The 25914-nt window shown below is 35.1% G+C and overlaps 1 protein-coding gene across 5 annotated transcripts in view; it reads right to left on the reverse strand.

Moving 5' to 3' along the window:
• Positions 1-25914, reverse strand: part of NAA35 (N-alpha-acetyltransferase 35, NatC auxiliary subunit) — a 95105-nt gene that overhangs the window by 59808 nt on the left and 9383 nt on the right. For all 5 annotated transcript variants that reach the window (XM_059924503.1, XM_059924502.1, XM_059924504.1 and 2 more), the window contains exons 3-6: positions 23041-23074; positions 17566-17680; positions 16632-16706; positions 14158-14325 (exon numbers count right to left, since the gene is read on the reverse strand). In XM_059924503.1, coding sequence (XP_059780486.1) covers positions 14158-14325; positions 16632-16706; positions 17566-17680; positions 23041-23074 — 392 coding nt within the window. The remainder of the gene's footprint in view (positions 1-14157; positions 14326-16631; positions 16707-17565; positions 17681-23040; positions 23075-25914) is intronic.

The raw sequence follows: 25914 nt of genomic DNA on the forward strand, positions 1-25914 counted from the left end.
GGGTAGCAGAGAAATGAGACTGTAGATATAAGGAGCCATGGGATCAAGGGAACTGCGGTGTTTTGGTTTTAAATTGAGTCATATAAAAACATGTTTATATGCCAGTAAGAATAATCTAGTAGTGAAGGATACAGCAGCAACACAATACAAAGGGTTACAAACTGCAGTAGGCTGGAGGGGATAGAATCTAGAACACAGTGGAGGGGCTGAGAGCTTAGAATGTCACAGGGACACTTTCATTTTAACAACAACAGAGTGTGTGGATACCGTAACAGGTTAGCATTTGTGATAATGAGAAGATGGGATACTTCTAATTACATCTGACTGTATCTAATGTCCCATTAAGGTAGAAAGCAAGCTGACAGTGAGGGTTGGCACTGGAGGTCTGAGAAGTAACAGATGTGAAAAAGTCACCTTAGAGACTGGAAAAGCAAGTTTGCTACGGAAGTGTTGTAGGATAGGATTGTCTCTAGTGTTGAGTGCCCATCTGAGACTTGCAGTCCTAAAATTAAAGTGAGAACAGACACACAGATGTGAATTTTCCCTAGCTGCCTTCTGTTGTTTGGGTGCAAGCAGCAAGTAGGCAGGTGGTTGGGGTTTTGCCAGAGAAGTGACACATTATGAGATTAGAGGGGCAAGGGTGTTTGAAAAGCGATTTTAGCACTAACTGGGCCATGGAAATGAGAACATGAGGAAAGTAACAGAGAAAACTAAAGCGACAGCATCTATGAATTGGAGGTCTCTGTGGCACTAAAGGACAGAAGGAATAGGGGAATCCAAGTAAGTGGTACGGATCAAAGGATAGTATGCTTGATATCAAGATTTTAGAGGTGAGTAATTAGTAGGGAAAAAATTTTGTCCATTTCTGAGCAATGGACAAATCATTTTCTGAGCACCCTATGATGGCTGGTATGGGCTAAATACCAGGGACACAATGGTAAAATACTATCACTGCAGTTATAGAGCTTATTATCCAGGGACAGAAGTAAGATGTCTTGACAGATAAAGCCCATGTTCTTCGCTTGTACTCTACAATATCTTTACAATACTACCAAGATATAACTGCAGAAAATTATAAGGGATGTTTAGCATTCTATAAAACACAGCATTTAAAACAATGCAACCTTGCAAAGAAATTTAGAATAGTAAATATTTACAATCATAACTGTAACAGAACACCCAATATCAGAATTGAATGTGATTTCACCAAAGCAGTAATCTTGATTGTACTAATATTCTAATAAAGTAAAACTGTTTCAACCCCTTCTAAAACTTAATAGTCACAATGTATCAGTTGTGATTTATTACTGCTTTAAACATTCATTTCACAGATAAAATACTTTGCATAAATATTTCAGGGGCTCCTAAAATAATCTGATTCATTCAACTAAAATTTGAGTACCTACCACAGACCAGATACTGGGTAACCTAGTAAGGGTACAAGTAAGGGTAAAACATGTGCACAGATAATTCAGATTAGGACTTGAAACAACTTAAATGTCCATTAGTAAGTGGCTTGTAATTTACTGTACATACAGTGGAATACTACTGCTGCTGCTGCTCCTACAACTACTAAGAGCAGCTAATGTTATTAAGTGCTTATCATGTGCCCGGCACTGTTCTAAACATTTTACTTGTATTAACTTTGTTAATCCTCACAATAATGCTCTAAGGTGGGTACTTTTATAAACTACATTTTATAAATGAGGAAACTGAGGCATAGAAAGGTTAAATTCCGAAAAACCACAGAGCTAGTAAGCGACAGAGTAAGAACACAAACTTATGTGGTCTCACTCCCCAGAGGCTTTTCTAACTTTTATTTTGAAAAAGATTCAGATTACAAAAATAGTAAAGAGAAGTCCCATATTCCCTTCACCCATACTCCCCAAATGATAACATTAAACCACATTTTACATTATAATTCTCTATTTTTTTCCCCTGAAACCTTTGAGACTAGGTTGCAGACTATGATACCCCTTTATCTATAAATGCCGGTGTGATTTTATAAAAACAAAAATCATTCTCTTACAAAACCAGAGTACAATTATCAAATCAGGAAACTGATGTCTCTTTAATCTGGAACATTTCTTTTGTCCTTGTCTTTCATGCCCTGTTTTAGAACAGTACAAGCCAAAGTTATTTTGTGTATGTCCCTCAATATGGGTTTGTCTTATGTTTTTCCAAAATTCAAATCAATTTAATATTTGATAGGATATTTGACCGGAATACCACAGAAGTGATGTTGTGTCCTTCTTAGATCACTGAATCTGGAGACACATATGGTGTTGACTTATCCCATTACTGGTGGTTAATTCTGGCCACTTGGCTAAGATACTAAGTGTCTACACTGTAAACTTATCATTTTCCCTTTTGTAATTAATAAATGTCTTGTGGGATGATACACTGAGGCTAGGTACAAGTCCTGTGTCTCATTATACTTTTGTCTACTAGTTTGAGCATCCTTTGATGATTCATGCCAGAAATAGTTCTTCAAAATCTGTATTCTCAACACGATGCAATGCAAATAAAAACAATGAGGTAGATCTACCTACATGTGCTGGTATGTGCAGAAATCTATTCTCTATACTCTGTGGGAAAATGCAAGTTGCAAACAGTCTACATAATTCCATCATGTTAAGTAAAATACACATGGGTACATATACATCAAATGGATAATAGTGTTTACTCTTTGCCAGACAAGCCAAGAACTTCTATAGTTTCATTTATTTACTGTTGTACTAGAAATATGCTTGGCTGCAAGTAAGAGAAAAATCCAACTACACTGACTTAAATGATACAGATTTACAGCATGCCAAATAACATGAACATTAGAATATTAGAAAGTAATCTTTCTTTCAGCTCCACTATCCTAAGCTTTCAGATTTTTACATCTGTCACTTCATGTTCACAAAATGAAGCAGTACCTCCAAACATCACATCCACATTCAAGCTGGTATACTACTAAGGGTAAGAGGGGATGCTGTAATAATTATACCAGGACAAAAGGTGTCAGGCAGGACTGTTCTATGCAAACCAGCATGTACAGACACTACCTATGACAGAAGAACATGCTAAAGAACAACAGAGAACAAAACTGAAGTCTGGGGAAGTCAGGAGATTGGGATCCAAGTTTAAAGTTAAGTAAGACTCTGCCCTAAAAGGGTAAGGAGAAGAGAAAAGGCCTAAGAGTCAGAAGGAACATCCTGTGCACAAGCATGGGATAATGAAAGAGAATAACATATAGGACCAGCTGAAGAATAAAATGCCAGGGGAGAAGAAAAAGGTTTACAGGCATACCTTATTTTACTGTATTTTACTTTATTTCACTTTGCAGATACTGCATTTTTTTTAAAACAAATTGAAGGTTTGTGGCAACCCTGCATTGTCAGATGATGGTTAGCATTTTTTAGCAATAAAGTATTTTTTAATTAAGGTATGTACACTGTTTTTTTAGACATAATGCTGTTTCACTTAATAGAGTACACTATAGTAAATATAACTTTAACATGCACTGGGAAAACAAAAAATTCGTGTGACTCGTTTTATCGCAATATTTGCTTTATTGTGGTGGCCTGGATCCATACCTGCATTACCTCCGAGGTACGCGTGTAATAAATACCACAATGAAGTATCACCCCACACCCCTAAGAATGGTGATCATCAAAAAGACAAGGGATAACAAATGCTGGCTAGGATGTGGAGAAAAGGGAACCCTTGTGCACTGTTAGTGGGACTGTAAACTGGTTCAATCACTGTGGAGAACAGTATGCAGGTTACCCAAAAAATTAAAATTAGAACTACCACCCAATCCAGCAATCCCATTAATGGGTATATGTATCTCCAAAGGAAATGAAAACAGGTAACCAAAGAGACATGCACTCTAATGTTTATTGCAGCATTATTCACAATAGCCAAGGTATGGAAACAACCTAAGTGTCCATCAATGAATGAATGGATAAAGAAGATGTATATTTATACAATGAATAATATGCAGCCATAAGAAAAAAAGGAAATTCTGCCATTTGCAGCAACATTAATGGACCCTGAGGACATTATGCTAAGTCAGACAGAGAAAGACAAATACTGTATGATCTCTCTCATACGTGGAATCTAAAAAAACCAAAATCATAAAAGCAGAGAGTAAAATGGTGTTTACCAGGGGCTAGGGGTGGGGGAATTGGGGAGATGTTGTTTAAGGGTACAGACTTGCAACTAGTAGATTAGTAAGTCCTAGAAACCTAATATACAGTACAGTGATTACAGACAACAAAACTATTATAAACATTAAACTTGCTAAGAGACTCCATTTTAATTGTTCCCAACACTAGAAGAAATGACAATTATGTAACACAATAGAGGTGTTAGCTAATGCTACTATGGCAATCATTTTGCAATATAAATGCAGCAAATCAATATGCTATACTACTTAAACTTAGACAATGTCGTATGCCATATAACTCAATAAAAAAATCAAGAAGTAATAAAAAATGAGTAATAAAATTGGGGCCAGATGATAAAAATAGATACTCTAAGGGTTTTGAATCTTATCAGGTAGGCAGTAGAAACAATGGACTTTTGGTTAAATGTGGTATTTCCACTACACCTCTTGAAATCATACTATACATCAGTAAAGGAATGAAAAGTTTGAATTCCAAAGGACAAAGAAGACAAAGAAAATGGAAGACAACATTCAAGACACATACGGCAATTTTTGGAAGATGCCAAGTAATTGGACAACAAGAGAAGCCACCGCAATGAGAAGCCTGCACACAGCAACGAAAAGTAGCCCCCGTTTGCCGCAACTAGAGAAAGCCCGCGCGCAGCAACAAAGACCCAACGCAGCCAAATATAAAATAAATAAATTTAAAAAAAAAAAGAAAAAAGATGTGGGGCTAGAGGAATAAGAAGCTGGATGTCTAAGAAAGAAGCTCTTAGACTCCCATCCTCACTCTGCACAGCAAAGTGATATGCCTATCATTTTATTCCCAGCACTTGCCACAATGTCCAGCATATGTTAATGAAATCAATAAATAGATAGTACAGATTAAGGATAGGCAAATTTTTTCTTAAAGGGCCAGATTATATATATTTTATGCTTTGCAGACCAAGTGGCAAAACAGAGAATACTGAGTAGGCACTTATATAACTAAATAAATGTAACCATTTAAAAGGAAAAAAAATATTCTTAGATCAAGGACCATAAAAGACACAGGCAGCAGGGCTGGTCTGCAGGCTGTAGTTTGCCAAGGACTTCCTGAGGGTTTAGATGCAGGGTACGGGAGAAAGAGAGGAGTTAAGGATGATGCCCAGGTTTTTGGTCTGCGCAACTAGAAGAATGGAGTTCCATTTGCTGAGATTGAGAAGACTACAGAAGAAAGAAGTTGGAAGCAAGGGGAAAACCAGCAGCTTCATTTTGGAAATGTTATGTGTGACATCCTAGTGAGAATGTAGAATAGGCAGCAGCGTATATGAATATGACATTTAGGGAACAAGCCTAGGTTAAGAATATAAATTTGGCCTCATTAGCAGAGACAGAATTTAAAAATACGAAACTGCATGAGATCATCAAGAGTATAGATAAAGAAGTGTAAAGAGTGAGCCTGAGTCACACCAATGTTTAGAGCTGTGTGCCACATAATTACCGAGCACTTGAAATGAGACTAGTTCAAACTGGGATGTGCTGTAAGTGTAAAATACATACCAGATTGAGAATATTCAGTAGAAAAAAAAGAATTCAAAATATTTCATTAATATTTTTTCCCCAAAATATCTGGACCAATTTATTCTCTCTCCAACAGGAAAAGAAGTATCCATTTTAGGGACTTCCCTGGTGGTCCAGTGGCTAAGACTCCACGCTCCCAATGCAGGGGGCCCGGGTTTGATCCCTGGTCAGGGAAGTAGATCCTGCATGCCACAACTAAAAGATCCTGTGTGCCACAACTAAGACCCGGCACGGCCAAATAAATAAATAAAGATTAAAAAGAAAAGAACTGTCCATTTTATTGCTCTGTTGCAAGCTTCAGGTTGTCTCACATTTATACCCATTTACTTCACAGGCCAAAAAAATGGTATCTAGTTTTAACATGCATTTTTGGATCATCAGTGAGTTGTTTAAAAAAATTCTTTTCCCATAATTTTGTAAGCCATATGCATTTCCTGTTTTGTAAATTGTCTCTTCCCCCACTTCTAAGGTCCAGTGGCAGGCAGAGAATACCCTACAATTAGTGTCTTGCCCAGCTTTCCACAGAAGTGGGTAGTAATACTAAATAAAAAACAGATGTGATAGTACTATGGATTGGTATCCTCCACACAGGATACCCTATGCAGCTAGGGTCATTAATATTTTTAAACTGATTATATATTGAAGTATTATTTTAGATATATTGGGCTAAATAAATGTTATTAAAATTAATTTTACCCATGGTTACTAGAACATTTTAAATTATGTATGTGGCTTGCATTATATTCCTATTGGATACTGCTGGTTTAGAGAATGAGACGACAAACAAGAACAACCATTGAGATGGGAAACCAGGGATAAAGGACATATTAAATGCCAAGAAAATAATCTGTTTCAAAGATGGAGTGATCAACTATGTCAAAATCTTCTGATAGGTCAAGTTTAAGACCAAACATTAACCACTGCGTTTAGCAACACTGAGGTCTTTGATGACCATAATGTCACAATTTTGGTGGAACACGTGTTCAAAGCCTGATTGGAGTGGATTCAACAGAGAAAAGAGGAGAGAACCAGAGACGGTGGGTATGAACACCTCTTAAGGATACTGGCTGAAAAGAAGAACTGAGATATGGGCAGAAGCTGAAGGACAAAACTATGCCATGAAATGGTATTTTTGAGATTGAGTAACATGAATAAAGCATGTTTGTATGCTGATAGGAATGATCCAGTAGAGCAGCAAATTCATTACTCAAGGGATAAAGGTGAGAATTGGTAGACCAATGTCTTTGAATATAAGACTGAGTATGGAATCTAAGGCACAAGCAGAAGGGATCACTCTTAGAAGCAGAGAAAGTTTATCTACATAACAGAAGGGCAGCAGAAAAGAGGTCACATATGCAAGTAGGTGGGAAGACTGCTTCTGTTTATTCAGTGCAACAGAAAGGTAGGTCATTTGCTTCAAGTGAGGATGGTCAAAGTGTTAGAAGTTTGAGGGGAGTGGAGTGAATGAACTAGGGAAATGTAATGATTGTTAGGGAGCACGGAGGGCCTACGTGCAGTTACTGGTGATGAAATGGTAGTAGGACCAATCAGTGGAAATGAATTTTTTTCCAGTCACACTGAGATGTGCAGGTTTAAGGGCAGAGTAGGCCAAGGGTTAGATTCAACTAGAATTGAGGTATAACAAGGCAAGAGAGGAAGGGAGCTGAAAGTATATGCAATGGAATGACTGTAATAAAGGATGATGATACTTAGATTTGGAAAAGAGGGTCAAGAGGTTAATAACAATGAAACGATGATATAAATAAACTGAAGTCCAAGTAGGAGTGAAGAACTCTAGGAATCAGAACACAAGTAATTTAGAAACAGAGGTGGTGGTCTAAGAACGGGATGCTTTAAACTTCAAAGATCATTAAGGGGTTACAAAGACTAATCTAAGGTATGGTCATTAAAAAGAGAAATTCTAAATGCTTCTAAAGAGAAAACATGAGTCGCATATAAAGAATCAGGATGGTAACACTGGGATTACAAATCAGTGGAACGATGCCTTCAAAATGCTGAGGAAGTTATTTTCCAGCCTAGAAATCTATTACAGCCAAACTATCAATCAGGTGTGAGGGCAGGGAAGACATTTTCAGACATGCAAGGTCTCAAAGAAAAATTCCCTCCCTGTCTCCCCGAAGAAACTGGAGACACTGCACAAAGTAATAAACTAAGAACAATAAAGGCACGAGATCCAGGTAACTAGGGATCTAACAAAAAGAGAGGGAAATGGAATTCCCAGGAGAATGGTGCAGAGAAACCTGGGATGACAGCTGTGCAGTGGGCCTAGAAAGCAACTGACCCAGCCTGAAGCTAGAGAACAAAGAAGTTCAAGAAGAGCATTTCAAAACAAAAATTATAAATTACCTGATATATATATATATAGATGTTTATATACATGATGAAATATACAGATTACCTGATGTGTTTAATAATAATGGGAAAAGAAGAATTAAGGAAAAGTACACATAAAACTAAGCAAACCAAAAAGAAGAGGTAGTTATTACCTTCAAGAAAAAAAAAATTTGTATGAGGAAAAAAAAGCATACACTACTCTGGCTCATCTGTCATTAATATATATACAATCACAATAATGTCAGAATTGAATGATTTAACCACAAAGTGAATTACTATTTGGAGTGAGGAGGTAATGTATGAATGCTAAACATATGCTAAAAATGTGCTGCTATACTATAGCTAAAAACTGATAAACCCTTAAACCCAGAAACTAGAATATAAGCCTATTATACAGAAACATAGAAGTAGATAGTAGAAAAAGCTAAAAGAATTGAATATTATTATGAATGGATAAGGAAAGAGCAGAGCACTATAATTTTTTCATTATAAGTCTTGTGGGCTATTCGATTTTGTATACTATGTACAAGTATCATTACTTTTATTAAAATACACACCCTAGTGAAAACTTTCAAAGAGCAAAACTGAACATGACCAGATTACCTTTAAGAAACTGATGGTCAAGTGGAGAATGGACTAGAGGGAAAAGACTAGGCCAGAAAGTAGAGTTCAGAAACTCTCACAGGAGCCTAACCTAAAGCGGACAGAGGCATGAACTAAAGCAGGAACAATGAGAGGGAAGAAAAAACAGTGCCCAGATTCAAGACACTTGCAAGGTAAAAGGATCTGGATGTCGGAGGTTAAAAAAAGTAATCAAAGATAACACTAAAGACACCATTTTACAAGATACAGAATCCAAGAGGAAAAGCCATCCAATGGGGGAACTGTGGTTCCCATTTGCATGAGAGCAAGATATTGAGAAAGAAACATCTTTAGGCAACTGAAAACGTCTCCAGTTCAGGAGTAAAAACAAAGCAGAGACAAAATACATAATCATCTAGGAACTTCTGAAGCATCCACTTCAAACAAGCAAATTATTTAAGTCGTTCTTATTTATTCATTACCAGGCCTCTTAAGGATTTTACTGGAAGATCAATTTTTTTTTTAATTATTAAAACTGAGACAAATTTATCTGGAAAATCTGAAAAGTTTAGCAAAACAGGAAAAATATCATCTTTCCAGCCTAGGAGCTAACTTTTGTTTATGTTTCTTTTCAGTTTTCTTTATTTTTACATAATTGATTACATTGTGTGCTGCCTTCTTAACCTTTTAAAGTATGCCTTTTTCCATTATATTAAATACTTTGTGATCACTATATATTCATTACACGTAATCAGTTATGTGTAATAAATTAACCATAATTTATTTCAACCATAACCCTAATGGTGGCATTTTGATTGATACCAGTTTTCCCTATTAAAAACACTGATTAAGTGTGTGAAAAAAAAAAAAAAAAAAAAAAAACTCTACAAGATAAAATCTCAGATGAATTATAAAAAAAAACAAACAAACAAACAAACAAAAAACACTGATTAATGCACTTGGGCATAAAGCAGCCACATTTCTAATAATTTCTTTGAGGCTGAGTTCTAGAGGTGAACTAACTAGTTTAAATGGTGTCAATATGTTTAAGACTCTTGATATATACACTGCCAAACTGTTTTCCAAAACAGCTATGCTAATGCATACCCCCCACTAGTAAAAAAAAAAAAAAAAAAAAAAAAAAAGTGCCAACATATTGCATCCTTACCAACATTGAATATTCTCATTTTAAAAACTTTGTAGATGAAAAGTGAACTAATTATTATTTTGTTTTTCTTGGATTACACTGAGCCTAAATTTTTAAAATATTATGGCCATTTGATAACCTTCCTCTATGAATGAGGTATTTATTTTACTGCGCATTTATTCATTCGGGTTTTAGTATCATGTTTTATTTGAATGGGATCTTAATACACAAAAATTGATTATTTTGTTGTCTATATTTTTCCTAAGAATTTTTTCTATCAGTTTTCTTCCTATTAGTCCTTTCCTTTAGGATTTCTCCCATCTCTTAGTAAGTCCTTCATCCAGAGACTATATAGAAATTTGATTACTTCTATCATAAAAAAATTTTTTTAGTTTATTTAAAAAGAAAGTAATACAGGCATATAATAAAAATTCCAGTAGTACAAACAAGTATATACCCTGACCCTCAAATACCCTAGTTATCTTCTTGTGTATGAAGATTTAAGTACCTATCTCTTTAGAAAAAAGAAAACAAAAACAGTAGCAAGCTACACATGCTTTTCTACACCTAACTTATTTTATATTAATTTGGAAATCTAATCTCATCTGTATAAGTAAGCCCACCTCCTCCTCTGAAAAGGTTACACAACACTTACTTGGCTGTATGAGTGTAGTGTCATTTAATGAGTCTCCTATTGATGGACATTAGTTTCCAGACTTTAGTTACTGCAAACAACACTACAATTAATGTCCTTGTATGTAGACCTTTGGGGATAAGCACAAATATATTTATAGGCTAAATTCCTAAAAGTGAAACTGCTGAAACAAGACATGCATTTTAAGTCATAGATATTACCAAACTGCTCTTTTAAAAAGTTGTATGAATTTACACTCCCATCAAAAAATGTATGAATCTTGCTTATAATGGAATCCTGTCCTAATAAATGTGGAGGGAGTGCTAGAGTTCAAAATCATCATTTTGCAGCCAACACAGTCAAGATTAGTCCAAGCAAGTATCATGAATGGATACTAAATATATAGGGAGAGACTTTAATGAGCAGGATATTTATATGATCTTAAAGTGTTTCCCTAGAGATTCCTTATTATGTATGCAAGGTTAGATATAGTAACCATATGGGAATGTAAACTGGTGCAGCCACTATGGAAAACAGTATGGAGGTTCCTCAAAAAACTAGAGTTGCCATATGATCCTGCAATTCCACTCCTGGGCATATATCTAGACAAAACTATCATTTGAAAATATACACGCACCCCAAAGTTCATTGCAGCACTATTTACAACAGCCAAGATATGGAAACAACCTAAATGTCCATCGACAGATGAATGCATAAAGAAGATATGGTATATATACAGTTGAATACTACTCAGCCATAAAAATGAAATAATGTCATTTGCAACAACATGGATGGACCTAGAGATTATCATACTAAGTGAAGTAAGTCAGAAAAAGAAAGACAAATACCATATGGTATCACTTATGTGTGGAATCTAAAATATGACACAAATGAACTTATCTATGAAAGAGAAACAGACTCACAGACAGAGAACAGACTTGTGGTTGCCAAGGGGAAGAGGGGGTGGGCGAGGGATGGATTGGGAGTGTGGGATTAGCAGATGAAAACTATTATATATAGGATGGATAAACAACAAAGTCTTACTGTATAGCACAGGAACTATATTCAATATCCTGTGATAAACCATAATGGAAAGAAATATGAAAAAGAATATGTATATATGTATAACTGAATGTGTATATATGTATAACTGAATCACTATGATATACAGTAGAAATTAACACAACAATGTAAATCAACTATACTTCAGTAAAATAAATTTTTTTTTAAAAAGTAACCATATAGCAATCAGAAAACACCTTGATGGGGTGATAAAATCACATCACCATTGAGGGGCAGATGGACACTGTATGCCTCAGATGTGATATCATAAGAAGGACACAACATCACTCACATCATATGCCAGCCAGGACTGCATAATATAAATCTAATCATGAAGAAAGAGCAGACAAACCCCAAGTGAGGAACATTCTATTAAAAAGGGGAAAGCAGGAGAGGGCTGCATTTTCCAAAAATATTACTGTCATTAGAGACAAAAGGATAAGGAACTGTTATAGATTAAAGGACACTAAAGAGATATGCAGCTAAATGAAGGACATGATCCTAGACTGGATCCCATACCGTAGGGAAAGATAAGAAGGACATTACTGAGTCAACTGATAGAAATGGAACATGGGTAATGGATTGGTATTATAGATTTACTGAGGTTGATAATTGTGCTGTAGTTGTGTATGAGAGTGCCCTTTTCCTTACAAGGTGCATACTGACGTGTCTCAGGGAAGAAGATCATAATGTACACAACTTACTCTGCAATGATTCAGAGAAAAAAAATACATATATACATACATGCATGAGAGAAAAACTGAAAAAACAAATGAGATAATAGGTTAATAGCAGCTGAATCTGGGTGTTCTTTGTGCTGTTACTGTAACTGCTGTTATTTGGAAAATATTTCCAAATAAACTTTCTTTTCAAAGATTAAAAAGAGGGAAACAATGACTATTCATATCCTACACACACACACACACACACACACACACACACACACACACTCACAGCATGTGAGTGCCTGTTACAGGTAGAACATGGTATCTCACAGTTTTAATTTGCATTTCTAAAGTGAGGTTAAGAATCTTATGTTTAATGGTCATTTTATTTCCGTAAACTGTCTTCCGATTTTTAAATAACTTTTTACACTTGAAATATTTTTTCTATCTACAATTTACTCTGATGTTGTTATAAACTGAATGTTTGTGTCCCCCTCTCACTCCCAAACTCATATGTGAAATTCTAATGCCCAGTGCGATAGTATTTGGAGGTGGGGCCTTTGGGAGGAATCCACAGAGTTGTTTAACAAAAAGTCGCAAGGCTTAAAAAAATAAAAAATAAAAAAGAGGGGGAACCTATAGATCGAGACTTAAGACATATCAATCAACTGCAGTAAACAGCCTGAATGTGTCCCGTCAAATTTTATATGTTGAAACCTAACCGTAAACAGCCTGAATGTGTCCCGTCAAATTTTATATGTTGAAACCTAACCTTCAATGTGATGGTACTGGGAGATGGAGCCTTTAGGAGGTGATCAGGTCATGAGGCTGGGGCCCTCATACATGGGATTAGTGTCCTTATAAAAGAGACTCCAGAGAGCTCCCCACCCTTCCTTCTGCCATGTGAGGCCACAGTGCAAAGATGAACCAGGAAGCAGGCCCTCACCAGGCACCAAATCTGCTGTTGCCTTGATCTTACACTTCTTAGCTTCCAGAACTATAGGAAATAAATTATTGTTTATAAGCTACCCAGTCTATGGTATGCTGTTATGGCAGCCCAAATGGACTAAGGAAGATGTAAAACGCTGATGAAGTAATTTTCAAGGGTACTAACTAATTGTTCCAGTACTATTTGGGAAAAAAATCCTTTCTCTTTCCCACTGATTTTTTATGTCTTTTTGGGTGTACTTTAAGAATGTACTTAAAATAATTTGTATGACTCTTCTCACTTTTTAACTCAAACTAATCTTATAAAAAATTCCATCCAAATGGATAAGACTTTCCATAATGACATCCATATCAATTCAAATATGTAGCTAAAAAACCAATGAGTGTATAAGAAGTACACAGTATTTCATAAACAACTCATAAGCCACACATTCAAATGTGAAAATCACATTAGGCATATATTTCATTATTCTCATATACATAATATAAATTTAGAAAAGCTTTGCACTGAACCATTGCTGGAGCCTAAGATATTTATTCTGTATCAGTAACAGTGTGGAAAAAAAAACAGTTTCAACAAAGTAAAGAATTAAACAAAAATAATTACTTATCAATAGTTTCAAATGCTATCACATCTCCCCTTAAAATATCAGTATCTGAAATCTTTTTTTTATGATAAAGAGAAAAAAATCTTTCTATGTCTAAAATGCACAACACTTCCTCAGGCTGAGGTACTTAGTACTAAGTGGAAGAAAACGTTTATATTCTAAATTATTCTTCATAACTTTGTTTTCCTTAGCTCCCTCTTATCTAAAGACTGAGATTGACAGAAGGAACACACATTAAGATGAAGGTCCTTTCTTGGAGAAAACTGGATTGTTTTAGCCAATATATTTGTAAACATCAACAGCATATTACTTTAAAAAACTATTTTTAACTATAAATGTTGACAAAAAAATACATATCACACAATCATTTAAATACTTCACACTGAATAAGGTGGTCAACGAGCTTCAGGAATTCTTATATTACAAAATCTTACCTCTTCAAAAACAGCAGCTTTATTTACTTTTTCCCTTGCAATGTCACAGATTTTCAAGATACCCAGAGCAAAAGCTTTCATGGCAGGATCTTCTATAAAGTCTGGATTATGAATGTAAAGGCACGTAAATACTGTCTGTGCCAAGGAATGGCCTTCTAACCATGTTATCTATAAAGAAATAAAAGAATGCACATGTTTAAGGTGATACACAGAGTCTGAAAAGTCTGATCCAACAGTCAAAGGCCAGAGTGCCACAGGCCCAAATAAATATGATTAATCACAAGATTTAAAAGATGATTAAAAGGAAGGTCAGAAAAGACAAAATACAGTTAGAATTCACTTTCATTAACTAAAGTCTTTCAAGAATTAAAAACATGATTACCTTAAAGTAACAGATATGGGAAGCATTCTTTTATATAATTCAGTTTGCGAATATTCAGAGATTAATGAAATTACAGGGCCTCCTTACATCACATCCAAAAGCTATCAATTCTACAATGTAGTCAATAAAAACCCATGAAATTAAGGAATTCACAACTTTAGAGCTAACCTGGTTCTTAGCCACTCATTCAACTCTTCTTTTTCAACCCAACTATTACTAACCCAGTCAAGTGCATCACATCTCACCTGGATTACTACAAGAAACTATGCAACTGTTTCCCTGCCTCCCACCTCTACTTCAGTAACCCCATTCAGAGGGATCTTTCTAAAACACAAAAATAATCAGGCAACACCATTTTACTGAGTGACTACCATGAGCCAAGTACCATGTGCTAGAAGCTAGAAGAACAGCAGCCAAAACTGAGTAATTATGATATCTAAGTACTATGCTAGGTATTTTCATATATCTTATCTCATTTTTTCCTAACACTTTGAGGAAGGCGGTATTTTTCTCATCTTACATATAAAGAAATAGTCAGAGAGTGTAAATAATTTGCCCAAGTTTATTCAGTTATAATTTACACTAAGTCCAAGAATTCTGCAATAGAGCAAAAAAAATGCTACATTACAAAATGAGAAAAGCACATGAAAACTGCTCTAATTAAGATGTGTATTTTGTGTTACTAGTGTGCAGAAGAGAGACTTTCCAGACTGAAAACCATCTGCCTATTAAAGTTCAAACTTAGATACAGCCCCGAGTCTCACAGAATTGTTCCTCAACTTTGACAAAAATCCTCCTCCTTGCCTCCTTTTATCCTATTCCACTAAGACAGTAAATGGCGAAACAGTAATTAAAACATCTCTGAGAGAAACAGACAGCTTTGGAGGAAGAAGAATCAGGACCAGGATTCTGGTTATGCCCCTTCCTAGCAAAGTAACCCTAGGCAAATAGATAAGAGTGACACCAGATAGCTCACAGAGCTGATATAAGACCTAAGTGAGGGACTTCCCTGGTGGCGCAGTGGTTAAGAATCCGCCTGCCAATGCAGGGGACACAGGTTCAAGCCCTGGTCCGGGAAGATCCCACATGCTGCGGAGCAACTAAGCCCGTGCGTCACAACTACTGAGCCTGCCCTCTAGAGCCCGTGAGCCACAACTACTGAGCCTGCCCTATAGAGCCTGCGAGCCACAACTACAGAGCACGCATGCCACAACTACTGACGCCCACACACCTAGAGCCCATGCTCCGCAACAAGAGAAGCCACCGCAATGAGAAGAACACGCACTGCAATGAAGAGTAGCCCTCGCTCGCCGTAACTAGAGAAAGCCCGCGCACAGTAACGAAGACCCAATGCAGCCAAAAATAAATAAATTAAATAAATTTATTAAAAAAAAAAAAAAGACCAAAGTGAAAAATACACACAAAAAATACATAACAGAAGTACTTCACACACACTGGCAATCAATGAGTATTTTACTGGATGCACAAATGAAGAAATTTTATATTATTTCTAAGGACAATGATTTAATATCAAGTTTAAAAAAGAAAGGGACAGTCAGAAAGAAGGGGGCAGAAAAAAGGGCTGTACAAATGAGAATTTTCCCACAATTAAACCACATGATCCAGGGAAGACAACCTATTCAGCATATATATAAAAATCATTAAAAAATTTTCTTCATAGTAGAAAATGGCCAGTTTACTTCAGTATACCTTAGATTAGGAAAAAAACTTATCCAAAGCCAATCCAAAATTCTCGTTGGTTCAATTTCATGCTTATTAATGGAACCTCCCAATTTCAGATTTGTTTCCCTGGGTAGCGTGAGAATAAAAAGGGTACTTTGGATAATGCCTATATATTATTATCTTCCTTGGAAAGAAAATATCCTTCCAGAAAATGAGAACCTAAAACCACTCAGATGAAAAGATAAAATGCTGTTTCCTACAGCATAACTTGGCCTGCTAATCTTATGTACATCTTACTAGGCCAAGCATTACATATATTTCATATTCAATGTTGATGTATATACTTCCAAACTGAAATTCAAGTAAGTCACAGTTTTTAAATTAACCAACATGTTATCTTAACTCTTACCAAACAGCAAAAACATGTATCCATTATCCCTATCAATTCAGGCAAGGTGAGGTCTTTAATTTTAATGGTGCCATCCTAAAAAGAAGGGGAAATATGACATATATATAAGTTTTTAAAATATGTATGGCTACTATGTACAGTAAATATTTTAAAATATCAGTTCTAAGGAAACTATCTCATCAGCTGATAAAACTAAGGTGCCAAATTAACTCTGTATTCTTAAAAATAATGTATCTTAATGGGTCTTCAATATGAAAAATCAAAGCCTCTCAAATTTGAAACAGAATAAAGGCCTTTATAAAAAAATAAAGTCAAACCAACAAGCATTTTAAAAGCACAGTTCAAATTAGTTTTAAACATTAATAAGTATGAAGCATTTTAATGAATTGAAACTACTCACAAAGAAAATAAAACTACTTACAAAGAAAAAAAATGTTTTAAACATTTCCCTTAAACTAATTAACTATACTACTCATAATTTTTTTTTAACACTATCCACTTACTTAGCAAATCTTTCTTCACAAAATACGCAAAAATTAAACTCTGAGGCAACTATGAATGAACTTCTAAATCAATTCTCATTGAGTTAAACATCTAGTTCACTACCACGAGCATTTTACTTAATATATTAATACATAAAATTTAATCCCTAAGCCAATTACCCAGGTATATGAATACATACTCAAATGCTTTCAAAAATTAACTTAAAAAATGCACACAGACACAAATTTAGAGCAAGCTTTTAATGGAGACCTTAAACAATTAAAATTTCAATGGAAAGAGAAAGATAACCAACGCTTGTTTACATACCTGAGAGGCATTTAAGAAAATTACACTTTAACATACGAAGTTTGATTTCCGTTATTAATCAAAATGTTTTAAAATATGAATAACAAACAACAAAAGAAAACACAAAAGGCACAATGGTGACTACCTTGATAGCTTGTTCAAAATTGAGAACTTTTCGATTAACTTGGTTTCCAATCATGCCAGCATCCATCTTGGGATCCATCATTTCAATGGCTGACATAGCTTCAAAAAGACCAAATCTGCAAATAAAAAAACTGACTCTACAAATTGTTTATGAACTAATAAGCTTACCCAGATTCCAACAATGGTACAAAAATTATTACAGTACTTTAAATAACTACCCTATTTTATGTATTTGGTCTTCCCAACTTGCTATCACTTCTACTTCAATTAGATAATCTTCCTTTAACATAAAAATTCTTCCATGTACTTGTCACTCAAATTATTTTACATGTACTATGAGGCAAGAAAAGAACTAAAACCAAAGTTGTTTTTGTTCTTCCTTCAAAAAGTTCACACATTAGAAGTTTTTGGAAAAAAAGAGATCAACTGATCTACAATGGATTTCATTTTGCCTTCTTTAAATAATTTTCTCTATTTAACACTTAGAAAGCTATGTTTGGAATAATCATTATCAAATGTAACTTTTAGATTTTTTTCATTTTCTTTACACCTTGAAAGTCTAAAAACCTGGCATGTTACCATCTATAATGCCCAAAGTTTTGGCCATTACATAAGAAAAAAATAAAATCCAGAAATTTTGATGGTCTGATGTTTGTAGCTTATTAGACATAGAAGCAGATAGTTGTGATGTAGTGTGGACAGATTAGTTAGTATATCTTTAATTGAGATATGAGAAAAGAAAAGCCTAAAAGAAAGTTCGACTGTCCATCAAGCTACTGACTTCCTATTTTGCTTGGTCTAAGCCATTAGATTACCAGGAAAATAAAGACATCTACCTTGTTACATTAAATCATTTCTCTCAGAAAAGCAGCAGCAGTAAGACATCAAGAAAAATAAACAAATCGGACCTAATCAAACTTACAAGCTTTTGCACAGCAAAAGAAACCATAACCAAAATGAAGACAACCTACAGAATGGGAGAAAATATTTGTAAATGATGCAACCAACAAGGGCTTAATTTCCAAAATACATAAACAGCTCATACAACTCAACAACAACAACAAAAAACAACCCAATTGAAAAATGGGCAGAAGACCTACATAGACGTTTCTCCAAAGAAGAAATACAAATGGCCAGCAGGCACATGAAAAGATGCTCAACATCTCTAATTATTAAAGAAATGCAAATCAAAACTACAATGAGGTACCACCTCACACTGCTCAGAATGTCCATCATTAAAAACTCTACAAATAACAAATGCTAGAGACGATGTGGAGAGAACGGAACCCTCCTGCACTGTTGGTGGGAATGTAAGTTGGTACAGCCACTACGGAAAAGAGTACGGAGGTTCCTGAGAAAACTAAAAATAGAATTACCACATGATAAAGCAATCCCACTCCTGGGCATATACAGACAAAACTTTAATTCAAAAAGATACATGTACCCCTATGTTCACAGCAGCACTATTGCACAACAGCCAAGACATGGAAACAGCCTAAATGTCCACTTACAGATGAATGGATAAAGAAGGTGTGGTACCTAAATACAATGGAATACTACTCAGCCATAAAAAAGAATGAAATAATGCCATTTGCAGCAACATGGATGGACCTAGACATTACCATACTAAGTGAAGTCAGACAGAAAAAGACAAAAACCGTATGATATCACTTACATGTGAAATCTAAAATATGACACAAATGAACCTACCTACGAAACAGAAACAGACTCACGGACATAGAGAACACACTTGTGGTTGTCAAGGGGGAGGGGGTTGGGGGAAGGATGCAGTGGGAGGTTGGGGTTAGCAGATGTAAACTATTATATAGAGAACAGATAAACAACAAGGTCCTACTGTATAGCACAGAGAACTATATTCAATGTCCTATGATGAACCATAATGGAAAAGGATACATAAAAAAACATGTACATACGTATAACAATCATTTTGCTGTACAGCAGAAATTAACACATTGTAAATCAACTATAATTCAATTAAAAAAAAAAAAGAAGAGCTTTAAGGAGACACTCCCTGAAATCCATCAAACCTCTTAATGCTTCAATTTAAGATACTCTGACAATATGAGCATACTGAAGAAAACTCTCATCTATAAATCTGACACAATGTTGCGAATCAAAACCCAAATGGTATTTTTCAAAGAGCTTGTCAAGCCGAAAGAGAAAATATGCAAAAATGGAAAAGAACCTTTTCAATAAAATAGGGATTCACCAAATATCAAAGATACTATAAACCTGTAATAATTAAAAGCATTCTAGCATACACAGATGAAGAAAAAACAATCCAAAGCCATGTTTTTGTAGGAAGTACATATGATAAAGGTGGAATTTCAAATTAGTGGAAAAACAGTGTATTAGTCAATAAATACTATTAAGACAAATGGCTAACCATCCTGAAAAAGTGAAATCTTTGATTTACGCAATTTAATAAAACAAACCCCAGGCAGATCTAAGTTCTAAACCTAAAATAAGCAAACAAACAAAAACTCTTTTAATAATTAACAAAGCTACAAAGAAAAAAGTTGATAACTCCAACTGTGTAAAATATTAAAAATTTATATGCAAAAATAAACCAGTCAGTTAAAACACTGACAATTATCTAGGGGAAATATTTTTAATATAGGTAATTTTGAAAAAGTTAATATCCAGAATATATAACTCATACAAATAGGAAAAGACAAATAATCCAAAGAAAAGTAGGCAAAGGACATGAATGGATAATTAACAGAAGAGAAAATATAAACTATTAATAAAAAAGTAAAAAGCTATTCAAATTCTAATGTAATCAAGTAATGCAAAACAAAATGATGCTGGTTTTTGGCGGGGGGGGCGGGGTAAGGAAACTTTTGTTTTTTAATTTGTACTCTCATATGCTGTTGGTGTTAGTGTAAATTGATAAAGACTTTTGTGAGGGAAAAAATTTGACTGAATCCATTAAAATCCAGTCATTTGATTTCTGGGCTTCTATCCTAAAAATCATTTGCACATGTATATGTATAAAGAGGCTTGTATAAATTAAATGTTTTCAATTTTCCCATGTTACCAAAAAATGTTGCAATCTGAATGTCCATCAATAGGGATACCATAGAACAAATTATGGTACAGTCATTTTATAAAATAAAAAGCAGCAGTTAAAATGAACAAGGTGGAGCTAACATGGAAAGATCTCCAAGATATACTGAAAGGGGGGGGTGGGGAATTTGCAGAATACACACAGTCGACCCTTGCTATACAGGGGGTTGGCTCCAGGAGCCTCCACAGATGCTCAAGTCCCTTACATAAAAAATGGCATATAGATGAATACTGTACTATATATCCCCATTTACAGTTAACTAGTTCTATAGATTTCATTCACGTATATAAGTATATATATTTTTTATAGGTCCAGGACATGTAACAATCTGATGACTTATAACAATGACTATCTCCAAGCAAAGAACAGAGATTGTGTTGGAGAGATGGTGTCATGGGAAGTTCTGCTTCATCTCTAATGTTTAAATTTGTTAAAAACAAAGTATCCGTTTATTGCTTATATGAAAACAACTAAAGAAAAGCTGTTAATGGCACAATTAAAACGCTAGATCAATAAAGTCTACCATATGACCCAGCAATCCCACTACTGGGCATATACCCTGAGAAAACCATTCAAAAGGACACATGTACCCCAATGTTCATTGCAGCACTATTTACAATAGCCAGGACGTGGAAACAACCTAAATGTCCAACAACAGATGAATGGATAAAGAAGATGTGGTACATATATACAATGGAATATTACTCAGTCATAAAAAGGAACAAAATCGGGTCATTTGTAGAGATGTGGATGGACCTAGAGTCTGTCATACAGAGTGAAGTAAGCCAGAAAGAGAAAAACAAATATCGTATATTAATGCATATATGTGGAATCTAGAAAAATGGTACAGATGAACCTATTTGCAAGGCAGGAACAGAGACACAGATGTACAGAACGGACATGTGGACACAGGCGGCAGGGAAGGGTGGGACAAATTGGGAGATTAGGATTGACATATATACACTACCATGCATAAAATAGCTAGCGGGAACATGCTATAAAGCACAGGAAGCTCAGCTCGGTGCTCTGTGATGACCTAGACAGGTGGGGTGGGGGGTGGGAGGGAGGCTCAAGAGGGAGAGGATGTAAGTATACATATAGCTGATTCACTTCATTGTACAGCAGAAACTAACACAACAATGTAAAGCAGTTATACTCCAATAAAAAATTTTTTTTAAAAATAAGGTATTTGCTTTATTAGTAAAATTGCTACAGAAACCAGAGTAGCAGTAAGTTAGCTATTCCATGCATTCAACAAATACTGAGTGCCTGCTTATGTGCTAGGCACTGTTCTAGGCACTTGAGATACATGAGTGAGCAAAAAAAACTTGCCTGTCTCATGGGGCTTACGTTCTAGTGGAAGGAAACAAACAATAAAGATAAGTAAATGACATAGAAGGCTAGAAGACCATACATGCTAGGGGGAAAAGAAATGACAGTTAAAGAAGATATGGATTAAAAGGATACAAATTTAATAGATGGCCAGGGCAGGCTGCTGGCAATCATGATCCCTGGGCTCAGTGTCTAAAACCTTGGGGAAATGAAGAGGGCTATGTCCCTCTAGCGGCCCTCTCTCAAATGTTATTCCATAGTCAGGAGCCACATTCTTTCCTGCATTAGCTTATGGTTTGATTTCATTATATCCTTCCTATCACTGCCTGTGACATCAAAATGATGACCTACAGTGGTTCTCAAAGTGTGGTCCCTAGATCAGCAGCATCAATCTCACCTGAGAACTTGAGAAATGCAACTTCTGTGATCCCACACTAGACCTACTAAATAAGGAACTCTGGGGGTGGGTTCCAGAAATCTGTGTTTTAAAACCCTTCTGATGATTCTGATGTCACTAAAGTCTGAGAAGAATTAAGCTTCAAGTTCCTACTTCCCCTAACAAATGTCCAATCTTGTCTACTTACTAATTTAAAATTTCATACTCCCAACCTTGAAAATTGAGTCTGGCCACAGCAGTATGGGAACTGAGGCTATCTATGGGAGTATAAATATAATCAAGAATTTCCTTTCATTTACCTTTCTAGGGATTCTCAATCTACTTTCATCTAGGCATTTAATCACCTACCTCTGGTCATCAACCAGCGTTATCACATACGACATGCAACCAATACCTTTTCTCAAGAAATTCCACATCCTGTACACCTACCCTCAAGGAATGACCATAAGTCACAGTTTCACTAGGTACAACCACTTCCTATCACGACTAAGGTCAGCTGCCCCAAAACAGCTGACCAAGGTTAAAAATATATAATTAGTGTTATTCTTACAGCTTTGAAATGTAAAATTACTCAGACTTCAAGGAATACTATTGCACAGGAGACAAAATAGATGGAAATATTACACTACACTATTTCAAAGGACACAAATACTTACAGCTTATCATGAAGCAGTTCTCCCAACTTTAGTTCTAAAAGAAACAAAGAGAAAAATCTTTTGAATAATACCATATTTATATTTAACTGTGAATTCTAAGAAAAAAATGAAACAAAATATTAGCACCTGAAAAATGTGCTTGCAGTCCTTTAAACTTCATTTTCTAAGAAATGGTCATGTTATTTCTACTCAATTACTAATATAATGTCTTCTACACAGTGAATATTTAAACACTAACTATAAATTGAACTTCTGAGAATTAACAAGTGACCCATCACAGGCTACAATAATACAACCAGAATTATCAGCCTCATTTTAAAAAAACCACTAATACATTTCTCCCTAAGTATACTTTTTCACAGAACTGTATGCTATTTCTCAAGTTGTTTTTAACCTACTTGGCATCATAATCTAATCTCTTTTTGTCCCAGGAACAGTGTCGAAACTATTTTTTTATTACATTTTATTTAAATAATGTAGAAAACACTTGCATAAACAGCTGATCAAAAGAGTGTTAATCCTCCATAAAGCAGCAGTTCTCAACCTTGGCTGCATATCACTATCAATTGGGGAGCTTTTGAAAACCCCAATGTCCAATCAGCACCCCAAACCAATCAAATTCTAGGAGTGGGACCCATAGAGTGGTTTTAAAGTACTCCAGATGATTTCAATGTGCAAGTAAAGGGAGAACCACTACTGTATCATTTTTAAGTAGCTTAAATGTTGATGGTCAACTCCTGTGGAAGACATAAAGAAGCAGTTCTCAGAATATTACTAATCTCCCTAGCTAATAAGTTAAATGACATTCATTTTTTAAAGTTCCATGTACTGAAACAGATAAATCAATGAGAAGCATTTATCAAAATACTATAATGAAGCATAATAGAACAGACAGTGGTTCTCAAAGATGGTTTGAGAACCCAGGAGTCTGTGATGTTAAGGTCATTTTGTAATAATACTAAAACTAAAATACTAAAATAATACTAATACATTTTGTAAATAATACTAAACTTTTTTTCATTGTGTTGACATTTACAACGATGATGCAAAAGCAATGGTGTAAAGAGGAAAAGGGCAAAACTCTGTAGCTTCAGCACAAATCAAGACAGTGGCCCCAAGCTAAACAGTGTATTCTTCACTTCCATGCACTTTCACTTAAGAAGACCTTGATGGAACAGTAAAAATTATTAATCTCAGGGCCAGGACCAGAGTGCAAGTAAGGCATGGAGGGTGCAAAATTTAAGGAGGTACTTTCAAGTAGTGCCTTCTTAAATTTTGTACCCTAATTGCCTCACTCACTTCATCCTAGGGCTGGTCCTGATATATGTAATTAAATTTCAATCTTTGAATACATCTTTTTAATATTCTATTTGACAAATGGGAAGTATACATAAACACTTCCTCTGCTTACCAAAGTAAGAGACTGTCTCAAGGAAAAGCTCTTGCACAACTATCATGGAACACCACTTTTACTTGAAAGAACAGTGACAAATTATAGTTATTCAGACTTGTCAATATGGCATTTTCTTGAAAATAAATGAGTTTGTCACTTTAGGAAAATAACTGACAAGGTTTATTGCCAGTGATAAAATTTGAGCTTTCAAGAAAAAATCAGAATTCTGGAAAACATGTATCTGCCACTGTGAACTTGACAGTGTCCCAATACTTAAAAAGGCTTTCCTGAGGATACTGTGGCGATATTAACAAATGTGCTTTTTAATACTGTATAATGAAATGTGTCAACACTTGGAAAATGTGCTTAACTCACTAAACCAATATTTTGCAAATAGCAATGCATGTTACAAAATCAGGCATGGATAAAAGATCCATTCAACGTTCTAGACAGACCAATATACTTTATGTAACACAGCATGAAAGGTCCACTGATATGCTTTCAGATTCCACACTGCAAACTTAATCTTTAAGAAACTACCACCTGCCAAGTTTTGGTATAGTAGCAAAGAATATCCACAATTACCTGAAAAGGTTCCACCATCTTTTAACTACATATTTGGTGAGGCCTGATATACTTCCTATACTTCTACCAAAACGACATGTGGCAACAGACTGAACACAGAAGCAGATAGGGAATTCAGGTGCCCTCTATTATGCCGACATCAAAGAGATTTTCAAAAGTATAAAATAATGCCACTCTTCAAAGTTGTTCTTTGTTTTGGAAAATACATTTTTCATTTTAAAAATGTTATGGTGACATGCAATGGGTTTATTACCATTTTCAAATGAACAAGTATTTTTTTAAATTTCTGTTTTAAATTCTAATACTGTAAACATCAATATACATATAATACACATAAACAACACTTTTTAAAAGCATAAGAGGGTATTTTTAAGAGTATAATGGGGTTCTGATACCAAAAAATTGAGAATTGCTGTAATAATTTACCATATACTTAGGGTAGATTTGGGTACCAAATAGCTTCACTGAACACTCCACAGACCCAGAAGCAAGTTGATCACTCTGGGCCCTGAGTTTATCATCTGTAAAATGAAGGCTTGTACTAGATGATTCTGTTAAAGTTCCTTAGGACATCCTCCCTTTTGCCTTGGCAATGAACAATGAACTATAACTTGTAGCTGGAGTTTGGGTTTGCAGCAGTGCTAAGCACTTGAAGCATACGATCATTCTCCTGAAGAAAAGTAATCTAACGGGATGAGAAAAACATGGAACTATTTGACAACGCAAATACATTTTACCCTCTTATAAATGAGAAGATCATTTGAAAACTGGTGTTACAGATCTTTGAATATATTTCTACACATAACATTGTACATGATGGTTAAGTTCACTGCTAGGGTCGCTATGAAGGCCCTACTGAATCTATGATATAGCTGGAATCCAATACCATTGTACAG

This window comes from Balaenoptera ricei, chromosome 6 (genome assembly GCF_028023285.1).
Source record: "Balaenoptera ricei isolate mBalRic1 chromosome 6, mBalRic1.hap2, whole genome shotgun sequence".
Lineage (NCBI taxonomy): Eukaryota > Metazoa > Chordata > Mammalia > Artiodactyla > Balaenopteridae > Balaenoptera > Balaenoptera ricei.